General features: G+C 39.2%; 1 protein-coding gene across 1 annotated transcript in view; it reads right to left on the bottom strand.

Moving 5' to 3' along the window:
• The window catches only part of si:ch211-204c21.1 (disabled homolog 2), a 49,076-nt gene that overhangs the window by 22,579 nt on the left and 11,835 nt on the right, over positions 1-14,662 (bottom strand). The window contains exon 2 of the mRNA XM_007258325.4: positions 5,569-5,770. Coding sequence (XP_007258387.3) covers positions 5,569-5,650 — 82 coding nt within the window. The 5' untranslated portion in view covers positions 5,651-5,770. The remainder of the gene's footprint in view (positions 1-5,568; positions 5,771-14,662) is intronic.

Genomic DNA, 14,662 nt, shown 5'->3' with positions numbered 1-14,662 from the left:
CCTTATTCAACTGATACAGTTCCAGTGTAACTGACTCTTTTAGCAGAATTGTCACAGGAACACTAGCAATTTCAATCACAGCCGATATGTGTGAGTAGACAGGGTGGCTGTGAATTGTAATTATGCATGATTAGAAGTAAATTCATGGTTAGAATAGCACTGCTGAGATGAATTCTTGATTAGAATAGCACCACGGTGGTAAATTCATTTTTCACTTCCGTAAACTGACTCTAAAACGTGTCTGTTTGTCTGTCTGACCTGCAATGGATTGGTGACTTGTCCAGGGGGATGAGACTTGATCTGTTTTCCATATATATCCAAAACACGTCAGTCACACACACATTAATATTAAATCATAATCATTTATTCAATATACAGTAGTATTAGGCAAAAAATATTTACTATATGGGCATTTCAGATTTAAGGAAAAATGTCCCCAGGGTTCAAAGAGAGGCCCTATATTTACGCATTAAAAAGTTCCATTTAGTTCTAAATGTATTTAGTTTATATTGCAAAAGTTGATTGTTACACACTCCACACCAACAGAATGAATAAGATTGAATCTAAACTTTATAATAGAATGTGTTCACTGGTAAAAAAAAAAAAAAAAACATTTCAAGCTTTCAGTCTTTCAGTATGACTACTTGCTATGTTGATCACTCCTTTACTATAAACACCAGCACAAAATAAAACAGACCTTTGCCCACAGGAGTTGGCCCATGGTGGTCATGGCCCAGAGGAGCCATGGTGGGTATCCCTTTTTTAATTTCTGAAAGGTGGCAACCCTACTCACAGCCCTGCCTTCCCTCTGAATTCAATTTCTGTACAAAGCTTAAACAAATAACCACAGTTGTAAAACAGAACAGAGCAGTCTAAGAACAGACACAGTAGTAAAACTGCATTGATCGGTTGGTAAACATTAGGGATAGTAAGCATGAAGGAATGCTGTAGACGGCCACCGGAAAACTGGGCTGTTTTCCACAGGACTGTATGAGTCACTGATTTTTCCCCTGTTTATTTCTAGCCTGGAACACTGGACTTCTACTTCTGGCACAGTACAAGGCTAAACTAGACTCTCCTGAGATTTAGTTTTTTGGTTTAATTAAAGAGGCAGAGAAACTCCGTTAAGGAGCTGAAAAAAAATATTCCAGGTGACTCTACCTTATGGAGCCAATGAGAAAATACCAATAGTGTGCAGATCTGTCCTCAAAGATAAATTTGGTTAGTTAAAATAATCTATAATATAAAACTAAATTATTCCACATGTGTTCCTCTATACTTGAAGACTGTTTTCCAACTGTTTCCTCTATACCTGAAGACTGTGTTGCAACCACTGGCATAGGAAACATTTAAACAGTAGAGAAAAAATATTAAAGCTAAGTGTTAAGAAATAGGGTTGGCTTCAACAGTAGGATAATGATCCTAAAGACAACTCAAACATGTTAAGTGGTGTAAAGGGGTGGCAATAAGAACAATAGAACACTACAGACCTGTAGAAAAACACAAAGTTCAATCAACCATCCATCCAGCTCTGGGTGGCTGTGGGCCCAGAGCCTAACCGGAATCACTGGGGAGGTACAAGGCACGAATACCCCCTGGTATACAGAATAGCAGTCCATTCTGTATACTATGGCACCACACACCCATTCATTCTTAGTTAGTGGCAATTTACTATGGCAAATTCACATACCATGTGTTTTTGGGAAGTCTGCAGAAACCAGAATGCCCAGAGGAAACCCACATGGACATGTGGAGAACACGCCATACTCTTCACAGACAATGACCGGAGTAACGATCAAACATTAACAGCAAATGTTATCCACTGGATAAGAACATAGGTCCATGCATTAGGACAATCTAGCTAAAAATCATTCCCTGCACTCCACAAGTCACACAAGCCTGAAGCTTCAATGGGGAATACACTGCAGTGTGAACAACCCCTCCCCAGATGCACTTTATAGCCTGAGTCACCGTAGGCTCCTCAGCGTGGGACTGTGAGAATCGCTCGGGTTATTTTCATGCCTGTGGAAGAAGGTCACAAACAGACGTGGTGAAGAAGGCCTCGCAGTCACAGCTGGAAGGTATTGTGGAAACAGCAACAGAGCCGTAATGGAATCCATCGCCGGTGTGCTCCTCTGGTATGAGCAAGCCAGGCAAGACAAACAATACCACTGTGCACAGAGCCTAGCTTAGCAAAATAAATCCAGAGAACTATTGGGTCAAGGAGGCTTGCGGAGTGCCGCGTACAGACCTTTAGTGTTCTGTAGGCCACCGTGACCTACTTTTGAAGACGCTGAGCAATGTTAACACGTCAAGAAACTGGGGGTTTAATCGCCTCCCAGAGCCAAGTGTGCATGTCAGTGGGAGTTAGCACGTTCATCCATCACCTCCACTTCATTAACCATCATTTACAGTTGGACTTAATCTACAGTTGGATCAGAACTTGTGGAAAAACTGGCACATATTCAAAACTGTCTTGTTTTGCCTTCATTTGATCTTATTTTAATTTATTTTAATTTTAAATGTGGATTATTCTTATTACATGATTTAGCTGGAAGTGTACCCAGGCAAAACATAATCCTTCTCAATTTTTTTTTTCCTCACTAAAGAGAAAAAAAGAAAAGTCCCTTATTCAGCAGACTGAATGGGCGGTCTGTGAAACATTACAACTGTGCCCATTCATATGCACTACAAATGAGGAACATATACTGTAACGTTAACCTGAGAAACTTTACTGATCCATATTCCAGGCTTCAGTTTGCACTGGGTCATAAATCCACTGTAACATTAACATGAGAAACTTTACTGATCCAGATTCCATTTCCACATCTTACACTGACAGAGAGCTGCTGGTTTGACTATATTGGCGTCTGTTTGGAAATATTTTAGAGCAGCACAGTTCCTTTCAATTTAAGTAAAGACCCATGCTGAGGGATGGGAGCACAGCTGTGTTTATTAAGTTTAATCAGTTTAATTAAGCACCTGCAAAGGATTCACATGAAAGAGTAGTGTTACCAGGATGCTAGCCAGCAAGCTGACATTTATGGAAGCTGTTGGTTTGGAGATATTTTAGCCTGTAAATGCTGAAAATCAAGCCAAGGGCTGGAAATACACTTGCATCACACAATTAACTTTCAATTAAAGCGCCTTATAATCTGGTGCGCCTTGTGTATGATTTCTACCAGTCAGGTTGTAAGGAACAGTAAAGCCACTCTGCTGAAGTGCAGCATTATACATAAGTTTTAGTTTAGTTCTCCACGCAGCAGCAAAACCTGCAGAATTAGAAGGAAAACATGACGACACCCCTGTTCCTTACTAGTGTTGCATAATGCACTTTACAATCCGGTGCGCCTTGTGTATGAAAATAGACCAGAAAATAGATGTTTATTGAAAATGCACCTTATAATCCGGTGTGCCTTAAAGTGCAAAAAATGTAGTACATTTTATACATGATCAACTGTGCTAAGATTTCTACTGATTTCTACAACTACATGTCAGGAACCCTTTTGGAGGTTTGCGACCCCCCCAGTTAAGAATCCCTGTTCTATACGATACAATTATGTGATTGATAATCTATGGAGCAGTGGTTGCTAGTGTTCAAGAATGTGCAACCCCAGTAGCTTCAAGTGGCTAACAAAGTAAATCTCAGTCACAATAAGGTTTGTCAGTACATCATTGCTGGCCTTAAATTTGATCTAAACCAAACCACTCAGTGCTGAGAGAAGCTTTTCATCCAAAGAAGCAAAAAGGATAAAAGATGTGTTCTGAGGCAAAATCCCAAACTGAGAACCACGTTTTACTTCAGAGGATCGGTTATATGGACGTCTACTGTGGCGTCAGCCTGGCTTTGTTGGCTAGTATGGGGACGTGGACACTGGGCCAGGCTCCCAGCTAGACTTGTCCTCTGGGAAGAAGCAGCTCGCTTTCAACCAGTCGCCATCTCTCTAATGACACGCTTACAGAATAATGGCTTTTTAAAAACCACAAAGCCAACCTTTAACACAAAGTTCTTGTCCTTTCTGCGGAGAAGGAGGAGGCACGTCACAACACGAAGCCAGAACTCCTGCGAGAAACTCCATAATCCCAGAAGAAAAAAAGAAAAACAGAAAAAGGAGGACAAACACAGGGGTTGAGATAAACCAGACCTAAGCACATGGCTAGAAGCCTCCCAGCCGTGAATGGCAAAGCTGCTTTAGAAAAACAAACGGCCTGAAAGTGTCGTAACCATCTGTGAAAACCCACATTTTGGCCCAATCACTTGCTGCTAACCTAACACCTTGGCACACCCTTGCACTGTCAAACATGCAGTAAAATGTATTTTGATGTTTTGATAGTATCAGCACTAGGGGTGTGCCATATTGTATCATACGCAATGATATTCCCAAAAAACTTCATACATACATGACATTTTGGAATTTCACACAAACACACCCAACAACACCAGACATAATGCTTATATAAACATATATTTATTCACAGTATTTAAGATATTAAATTAACTTCTCCACAGTGCAGGTTGTTTCAGTCATCTCTCATATTGCCCTTCATCATTTTATTCCAGTTCAGTAATGATGAAAGTGATGCTTCATTTCCTTCATAATTAAAATATACTATATCTACATGATTACTGCCAAAAATTAGTAGTAGTAAGTACACTGCCAGATGTTAAATTGATGTTGATGTAGTATATTTTGTTAATGTGGAAATTCAGTAAGAAATTCCAAATGATGGCTTCATTTGCATTAGAAGCAAATACAATTAGAGATCTATAAGACACCTGCCAAATACCCCAAAATGTTTCTATGCACATTAATACAGAACTAATCCTTTATTTTTAAGTTTATACAATGGATATACAACAGATGTGGAGGAAAGCACAGTGACCTGGCTCTGATGCATCAGCTAACAGATGCCGGTGCTGACCAAAATTACATTGGAAGTGACGTAGGGAGAGAGTGACATCTACTCACCCAAAGAAAGCCAGGCCAATCGTACTCTCTCAGACTCCAGCTGATGATGGCAAGCAGCATGCTACAAGATTCAAATCAGCAATCCTTAGATCATATTGGCAAAGTGCCTTAGTCTGCTGGATTACCTGGAGCTCCGATATTATTTTTATGTATATTTTATTGTGGTTGACTAAATGTTGGTCTGCTACTGCTGCTTTTTTAATAATCTGTAACTCTGATTTTAATTTTTTCTGTCCTATTTGGCACCCAAACTGGAGCTGAGTGTTGGTCATTAAAATGTACTACCTCATTAACTTTAACATGATTTTGATTGGTATTTTATCAAAGGCACTTGTAAAAACACTGTCACGGCAATGAAACAGAGGAATGCTGAGAACCTTTGCTGTTTTCAAGAATGCAAAACATTGACTGTGCTGCACATTCTGCATATAGACCCAGTAGTTTTAGCAGCCTTTAGGTTTATGCTATGTTACACATTGCTATTTTGATGCAACAGATTAGAGAGGATCATAAAGTCAAATTTGAAGGATATTAAGTGTGTGTGATAGATGCAGATAGGTGCAAAGGACAGTAAAAAAAGCTCTACACTGTCACCTACCCTTCTTCTTCTCTTTTTTGGATGGCGTTTTCACGGGTGCCTGCTCGGCCGGAGGCGTGCTGGACTCCACCTCTGCAGACATGCTGGTAGGCCGGCCTCACGTGACGGGGCGATCGAAAGCAGCTCTCTTTCTTTCTTTCCTCTCTGGTGTGTGCTCACCAAAGGCTGACTCAGAAATGGACCATGTCCAGCTATGCGTGTGCTACAGAATGAGAGAGACAGAGAGAGAGAAGGTCAGTAAAACAATTTAGGAGAAAAGGAACCATTCCTTGCAATAAAATAACATCTCTTAATGTGAAAAAAAATGAAATGAAATAAAGGCCTTGTGGTAACTGCTTCGATCTGGCCTTCGCTTTGGAGACAAACACTGCCCCACTTCCACAACTGGTGTGATGATAAATTGGAGAGCATTTGCATACAACAGTCAATCACCGGTAGTAGTGATCTGAGGAAAACTAACAGCTCAGTTATATATACTGTATGTGCAGAAGATCCTGTGTTGAGAGCCTACGTTTCAATAAATATACTTATATCTGATGCCACATATCTATTTGCAACAAATGAAATGATGCAATATATCACAATATCGATATATTGTCCCACACCTAATCTACAGGCCCAGCTGCAACATCTGTGAGCAAATTTTCTGCAGAAAGGGGGAAGGATACAGGAACCTGCATGCCTCCATTGTCAAACTGTACATTATTTTATATTCAGGCTCAACTTTTGTATTGTGACCCAACTGGGTACTATATTGAGCAACGTCCTCAAATCCTCAAATCGTACACTTAGTGTACTCCCAGTAAGGTCGTTCAGTACATTTTTTCTCGCTTTTTAATGTTATACAACCCAAAGCATTAAAAAGCTTTTTATCTGAGGAAGTGGAAAAGCAAGGACACATCCATTTTAAATGAACTATCTAAAAGATTTGTTCATTTCCACACGACTGCAATTTGTCGCTGTGTGCTAACCTTCAGACTTTTCCATCAGCAATGAACCTCACAGCATCACCCACTCACTGCACCAGGCTTCAGCATATGAGCTCATAAGCAATGTCAGAAAGAAAAGTGGCCGTGCAAAAACAAAAGCTGAATGAACATCCTGCACTTTCTCCTAAAACAACTGCCTGCCCAGCAGAGCTATAAATACACTCCTTTCATTGCTTATTACACTCCACCTAACCTCCTGGCTTTAACTCAGCCTGCTTATCTCCAAAAAATACTTCCTCCACTCCTAACAAGGCCATTTTTAATGAGAACGCACCTCAGCGGTGCTGAATTCTCTGAACTATGACTAACTGTGCCACAGCTGCATTCATTCTTTTCTTTTTTCTCTCACTATAAACTGAAGTATAGTTGTTTTTTGTGTTCGCTATTCTTAAAGCACTGAGTCACCTTGTTGTATCTCCACATCTCTATAGCATGCTAATGAGTTTAAAATCATTTAAAGTCAGTACTGATTCCATGTTTTTAGACTGTTAGTAAGTACCGACACCCAAAGATTTCCTTTCCAAAGAATGCTTTCATTTCTTACATTTCGGTTGCACAAATTTGCCACAGACACAAATGTGCATTGAGCTGTGCAGCACTGGAACTGTGTTCTCTAGAATAATGGTGCTCCACCCAGTACTTGGGGGATCAGTTATGCAGTTAGGGATGGGATGGGGTTGTGATCATCCAACATCCTGACCTCATTAACGTGCTTGTCCAAAATCTTGTAGAAAGCGTTCCCTGGATAGTATACTCCAACGAAAGCAAGACCAACTGTTTTATAGATTAAAAAAGTAATAAGCAGAATAATTCTGAGGTCATTATTTGTTTAGCTCTCTAAACAAAAGGAGGAGGAACTGAACAGTGCTCAGAGACATGAAGCCCATGTTGTTGTTGATTTGATTCATTTATTTAAATAACAGGGACAATGCACATTAATCAACATCATTATTTCATAATGCAAATGTGCCAGATTTAGCTAGATGGCTAATTTTCATATGCGTTCTGGATATGAGCGTCAGACAAGTGCTGGGAAAGTAGATGAGACCATGTTTTCAAAGTCAACCAGAGATACTATTCCTCAATATCCTCAGTCTCTCTCCTAAGGGAACAAGTTTTGGCATTCCAGCCATCCCTCAGTAAAAAAAAAATGTGGCAACAGGAAGCTGGAGCTTCCCCTGCATGTGGGATCCATATAAGTTCAGCCTTCTTTAGACCACGACCCGCCTATTTTCATGTTTTTTTTCGATCTAGGAAACTAGCTCAACTCAGAACAGGACCCTCGTGCAAATATTTGGAATATTTTTCCTCTTTTTTCCCCCCATGTCCACTAGTCAAGAGCAGGAAATGAAGGTGAGGTCTATAAATATGTTCACCTTTCTCAGCTGCTTTCCTTCAAAACAAAATCAGACCAAACTCATTCATCACTGAGGCTGGAAATATGGAGGCCTAGTAAAAGGGGGGCTGAATGAATGTATAGCAAGTTGAATGACATCACAGTACACTTTCTCAGTAAGCTATGGGTTTCTCCAGGTTTTCTACAACACTAAACAACTGCAGATTCCATTAAAAACATGTAAAAAGAGTGCAGCAATTGCATGAACTGTGTACAAAACTAGCAACTAAGTACTGAGTAACTAAGATTTCAGTGCATTGTGCTATTATTTTATTTTACTCATTTTTTTACTTCTGGTTCTTAAATAAAATGAAAAACAAATGAAAGGTAATAGACTAATCATAGTTTTGTTAGTATTTTTTAAATAAACTATGTAAAATCCTTGCACATTTTGCACTGCACAGGTTATCATAAATGTACAATGTTAATTTTCATATTAATATTGAGTGCAGGAGTAAGGAGTAAGGATAAACTGTGGCCAGTGTGCTCATGGCAAGGCCTGATAGTGAGTGCTGGATGGAAGGGACATTCCATTTCCAAAAGTAGACAGCACAGTGGGTGGTAATAATTGTAACCGGCAGCATCTGGCTAGATTTTTCGGTGTGAACAGACAAGCGACTCCACAATCAATCCACAGCCACATGCAGAAGACCCTACATGAACATCACACAGCATTGTTTAGCTTTGATGGAACATGGCAAAAGTCATACTACTACTGTAGCTTCATAATTTGAATTACAAACATTTTTTGGTGCTATTTGGTACATTGATTCATCTACAAACTGTTTTCAAACAGTGCAAAAAAGACCTTTAACTCCCGCTTTGTGCTCTTCAAGTTTTATTGCACCCTAGATTAATAATCTGTAATTTGCAACATGCAAAGCAATGCAAGGGACAAACTTTGTTGTTCCTAAGTTATAACTGTGGGGAACGAAAGCCAGAACCACTGGTTAAACGTTAAAAACCCCCACAAAAAACACTGCCTTTAGTAAGAGTAGAGTAAAATAAAAACTAATCTAATCTAAAACTAACTATCATCTGAATTAGAGTTGTTAATGATTTCTTGAAGGCCATTTTAACTGTCATAAAGAAATATTAATGCGTTTAGATCGTTAGAACAATATCCTACAAAACGGGGGTCCAATCTTATCAGTTAAGGGCCGGTATGGCTGCTGTTTTTTTTTTTTTCCCAAAACAATCAGCAGCACACCTGGTTCTGCTGGTTTAATCAGTTAGTCAACTACATGTGCTTCTACCTGGCTACACTGTAAAAAACAAAATCACTCATACTCAATTTAATTTATTTAATAAAACTGAGGTTACAATTTGCACTCACTTTATTTGAGCAGAGTTTACTTCACATTTTAAGTAACTATTACCTAAACTGAACAGTTAAAACACAAAAAAATGTTAAGTTAACGTGAGGTAAAGTTTACTTAACATTTCGTAGTACATGACACAAACCTATTGGCTTCTGATATCATTTATTTGCATACAGTGAGTCCAAGAAGTATTTGATCCCTTGCTGATTTTCTTTGTTTGCCCACTAATAAAGACACTATCCTTCTGCACTTTTAATGGTAGATATATTCTAACATGGAGAGACAGAATATCAAGACAAAAATCCAGAATATAATTTTAAAGAATATATTTTAATTAATTTGTATTTCAATGAGGAAAATAAGTATTTGATCCCTCTTGCCAAACACACTCAATACTTAGTGGCAAAGCCTTTGTTTGCAAGCACAGCGGTGAGACGTTTGTTGTAGTTAACCACAAGTTTAGCACACACACCAGGGGGAATTTTGGCCCACTCTTCTTTGCAGATCCTCTCTAAATCATGAAGGTTGGTGGGCTGTCGCTTGGCAACTCTGACCTTCAGCTCCCTCCATAGATTTTCGATCGGATTGAGGTCTGGCGACTGGCTGGGCCACTCCATGACCTTAATGTGATTTTTCTTGAGCCAATCCTTTGTTGCCTTTGCTGTATGTTTAGGGTCGTTATCATGTTGGAAGACCCAACCACGGCCCATTTTCAGATACCTGGCAGAGGGGAGGAGGTTGTCCCTCAGGATTGTGCGGTACATGGCTCCATCCATCTTCCCAGTGATGCGGTGAAGTAGCCCTGTACGCTTGGCAGAGAAACACCCCCAAAACATTATGCTTCCACCTCCATGCTTGACGGTGGGCACAGTGTTCTTGGGGTCATAGGCAGCATTTTTCTTCCTCCACACATGGCGGGTGGAGTTGAGGCCAAAAAGTTCAATTTTGGTCTCGTCTGACCACAAAACCTTCTCCCAATAACTTGGTTCATCTTTCAAATGATCACTGGCATACTTGAGGCACGCCTCAGCGTCTCAGCATCATTGCCACCCCACGAGGCGAAATCTTCTTTGGAGCACCGGGCCGAGGTCTATTGATTGTCATGTTATACTTTTTAAACTTTCTGATAATTGCACCAATAGTTGTTACTTTCACATCCAACACCTTACTAATCTTTTTGTAGCCCATTCCAACTTTGTGAAGGTCAACAATTCTGACTCTGAGGTCCTGTGACAGCTCTTTGGTTTTACCCATGTTGGAGACTTGAAATCTGTGTGATCTGTCTGATTCTGTGGACAGGTGTTTTTCACACAAGTGATTAGTGAGAACAGGTGGCTTCAGGTCAGGTAACAAGTTGATTGGGAGTGTCTAACTGGTCTGTAAAAGCCAGAACTGCTAATGAATACTAAGGGATCAAATACTTATTTCACTTCATGAAATACAAATAAATTAATATATATTCCTTAGATTTATTTTCTGGATTTTCTTTTTAATATTCTGTCTCTCCATGTAAGAATACATCTACCATTAAAAGTATAGAATGATCATGTCTTTATTAGTGGGCCAACGAAGAAAATCAGCAAGGGATCAAATACTTCTTGGACTCACTGTAATAGGCATGTCCCCTACCCCTAAATTACCGTCAGTGTGTAGTCTTGTCAACCAGAGCTTACTTTCCTTTGGGATTTCAAATAATGTTTAAAAAAGGAACAAGGAACAGGATTGCCAGTATTCACTGTACTACTTATTACTGGATAAAATCACCCTGCCACTCTTTTGCCAGATGATTTTCCCTTTACAATGAAAAAGTTATCCAGCATAAAGTTATACTTTGCAGTAAAGGAAATTACGACTTGTTCTTATGGCCTACAACCCTTTAACGGCTTTAATGATTTTTTTTAACTTTTTTTTGTTTTACTCAAAATTCCCCATTCAGTTGCTTAATCAATCATCTTGTGTAAACGTTACACAATTCACTTGTGTTATATTTACTACTCCCATGAATCGTTTTTTTTACAGTGTAGAATGAAAACCTGCAGCCACTCTAGCTCCTTGCAGATAGGCCTGTCACAATAATTGTAATATCGATATATTGTACAATAAATAAACATGACCTCAATAATTTTTGATAATCCTGATATCGTCTGTTGTGTTTATTTTGTTTGTTTGTTCACATATATGACAGTTAACAAGTATTTTAGTCAGTCAGACTTCAATAACTGTGACTCCATAACATGCACACAGTGTGGAGGACACAGTGTGGTAGGTGAATAAATAAGTATACAATTTTCTAAGTAATTATAATAAGTGAATAGTTACATTTTTGCTGTCTTCAAAAAGTATATAGTTGTTTTTTTATGCTATTTTGTTATCATTCATCAGTGTCAGTGTCATTTAGTAGCTCTAAAATAAAAACAATATCGTGTAACGCAATAATTTCTGTGACAATATATCGTCCCCAAAAATATAGTAACACACCAAAACTCTACACAACTATGGTATAACAAGTATAACATACTTGTCACATTTTAAAGCCCACACTTAAAGCTTTCGATACTTTGTGCAACTAATTTTTCTATTGCAAAAACATTTAAAAACATGCTACATTTTGTCCACACTGCTCACCTTCAGTCTAGTGTGTCTCACTATGAGTTATAAGCAACGAGAGAAAGTTGTTTCCCAAGCGATTTAAGAAGCAGGATTTTCAAATCCTCATCTTAATCCAACAGCACACATGATAGTTACAGACACACAGTACACCATACAGGCCCTGCGGCGCTGCATTGTCTGAAGAAGCTTTGTTTATAGGTCAGTAATTCCACAGTGAGCTCATATACTCTAACCACCCAAACATTCAGCTAAATTTCCCATAACTCTAAGCAGTCTTTCCTTATCTAACAACGTGTTTGCACTCCCAGTCTGTAAACGGGTTTCCCACAGCTTCAGGCAGGCTAACACGTTTTACCCTGTCTGTCAACATTAATGCTTCCTCTGTCATCACCTCCACCTTGCAGACCAGCGGCCCATCCCTGACCCCACTTTCAGCTGGCAATGCATGCAAATAGAACTGCCAGACCATTAGTGGTAGAAGATTCTATTATAAGGCAGTCAGAAGAACAGCTGTGGTGACCTTAGTGCACACTGACTGGGATGGGATGGATTTAGCTGGGGATGACCTGATCTGTTCTCAGACACTGATAAATACCACTGTATTTACACAACTTCCTTTTCCTGTTCTGCATCAATTAACTGTTGACCAAAGTGGATCTGAGTGGTTTATAGTGAAATTTTCCATTCTAGAGACAGCTAACAACTAATCGTATCGTATGCAATAATGCTGCAAACATTTTTGAATACCATAAACGATATTATACCCTAAAATATTGTCCCATATCACCCACCCCTAATTATCACATCAGGGTACCACTGTTCTCATTTCCCATTATATATCTACTAGAGACAGCTGTCCAGTATCATTTGTTTTACTTTAATCCTGGATATATGGAGATATATGGAGTGCATTATTAGTATCATTTCTTATGTTGTTGCAGTAGTGTATTTTTGAAATAATTTGTTTTATTTAGTGTTTTGTCATATCGCCAAGAGTATCATTATTGCGAAAATGCCATGAAATATTGTGATATTATTTTAACCCCATATTGTCCAGCCCTAATATGAACTTTTCACACTAAAACATACATGTTGCCATTTTTTTTGCTTACAAACTTACCAGTAAAGTTGGATGTGTAAACGTAGTTTCTATAACTCGGTTACTATAACTCGGTTACTATTAAAAGTATTGTCTTTAGAGTTATAGACAGAAAGCAGACAGTTAGAGCGAGTTACCACAAGCTGCAGCCAGTGTTGCCAGGTCCAGCCAAAAGTTTTTACCAGCCCAATATCTTATGTTGCCACAGATGTTCCCAACACAGTACATTTTCATTTTGAACGGTTTGCAATTAATGCTTTTTTGCAGCTGCGACAAATAAATGCATACCTTTTTTGTTAAATTTTCACCTGCAACAAAAAAAAACAAGCAAAACTTAGAGGGAAAATGGTGAACATGGCATCTCGGGTTACAAAGGCAATTCAAGCGTGCAATACAAAGGTAAATATTAATTATTGGATGTGGAGCCTCACCCATAAGAAACACAAATGGAGGTCATGATAAAAATAATCGTGACTAATCAACTAATCTGAAAAATAATCACCAGATTAGTCGACTACTAAATTAGTCGTTTGTAGCAGCCCTAGTGTGAAAGCACCTTAAATGCTCTAAGATCAAGTGTTGCTGGCCTCCGTGAGAAGCAACCGTCCAAGGAGTCAACATCCACTTTCTAAGCTCAACAAAAAAAAGGAAAAAAATGGAAGAGAGGATGAAAGAAATCAAAAGAATGCAGCATGCTGGCAGGCAGGGGAGCCAGCTGTGGAATATTTATGCTCCTCTGCCTGATTCATTCTTCTCCATATTCTAAGCAGGAGTCCTGAGGGGGAATCTATCTGTCTGATAGCGCTGATCCTCTAAAGCTGTCAACAAAGCAGAGCAGGAAAAAAACGACCTGCTTCTGGTAAAACTCCCACTGCCAGTGCACGCACCTAAATAATGCCCGAGAGCCGGTACCAGCCTGCGACAAGATTGGAAAAGCACATATAAGCATAACGATGCGAATGCGGTGGGAACAAAGCAGACATATGGTTTAAGAATTCATCTATACTCTCCTGAAGCAGAAAGACTGAAACAGATAAGAATGTAAATCAGTGATGCTGTCTCTTAAGGTTACAGGCTGCAGACAATGTGTGGTTTAAATCAGCTAGTGTAGCCTACTGTCCCACAAGCATTTGCAGGCTATATTATTATTATTATTATTTTTTTTTAATCATGCTGTGCTAGGAGACTACAGGCTGTATTTTGAGCTTCATAACTCCAGATCAGAATAAGGTACATATATCAAAACATACCATATCAAACAAAGAGACTTACCCTATCTAGGCTGTCAGATAACACTGACCTGTTGCTAAGTGTCTGAATAATCCAGCTCAAAATACCAATACGATGGCTAAGCACTTCCCTTGGCTTTCTATCTCAGGTTCAGACAGAGAGACTCATCTAACAAACCTATCTCACCATAGCATGTTGCCTTTGACCTGTCCTCAAGTGCCAATGTGTAATCCAGCTCAGAAAAAACAATTACATTTAAACTAAGTCTCATTTTAATATCAGCCACCCAGTGCATGTGTACTACCAGCTGTGTGCACATGGTATCTGCATGCTTTGTTTACACCCAACAGAGGCGAGACAGGACAGCGAGAGGGGTGAGTCTAAGCAGGGTGAGTCTGTACTGACAATCAGTGTCCTTGTGCTCTGTTAGAATGTCTGCTGGGATGTT

Source organism: Astyanax mexicanus, chromosome 22 (assembly GCF_023375975.1).
Source record: "Astyanax mexicanus isolate ESR-SI-001 chromosome 22, AstMex3_surface, whole genome shotgun sequence".
NCBI lineage: Eukaryota > Metazoa > Chordata > Actinopteri > Characiformes > Acestrorhamphidae > Astyanax > Astyanax mexicanus.
The sequence above is the reverse complement of the archived record's forward strand: the minus strand, read 5'-3'. Positions and strand labels throughout refer to the sequence as shown.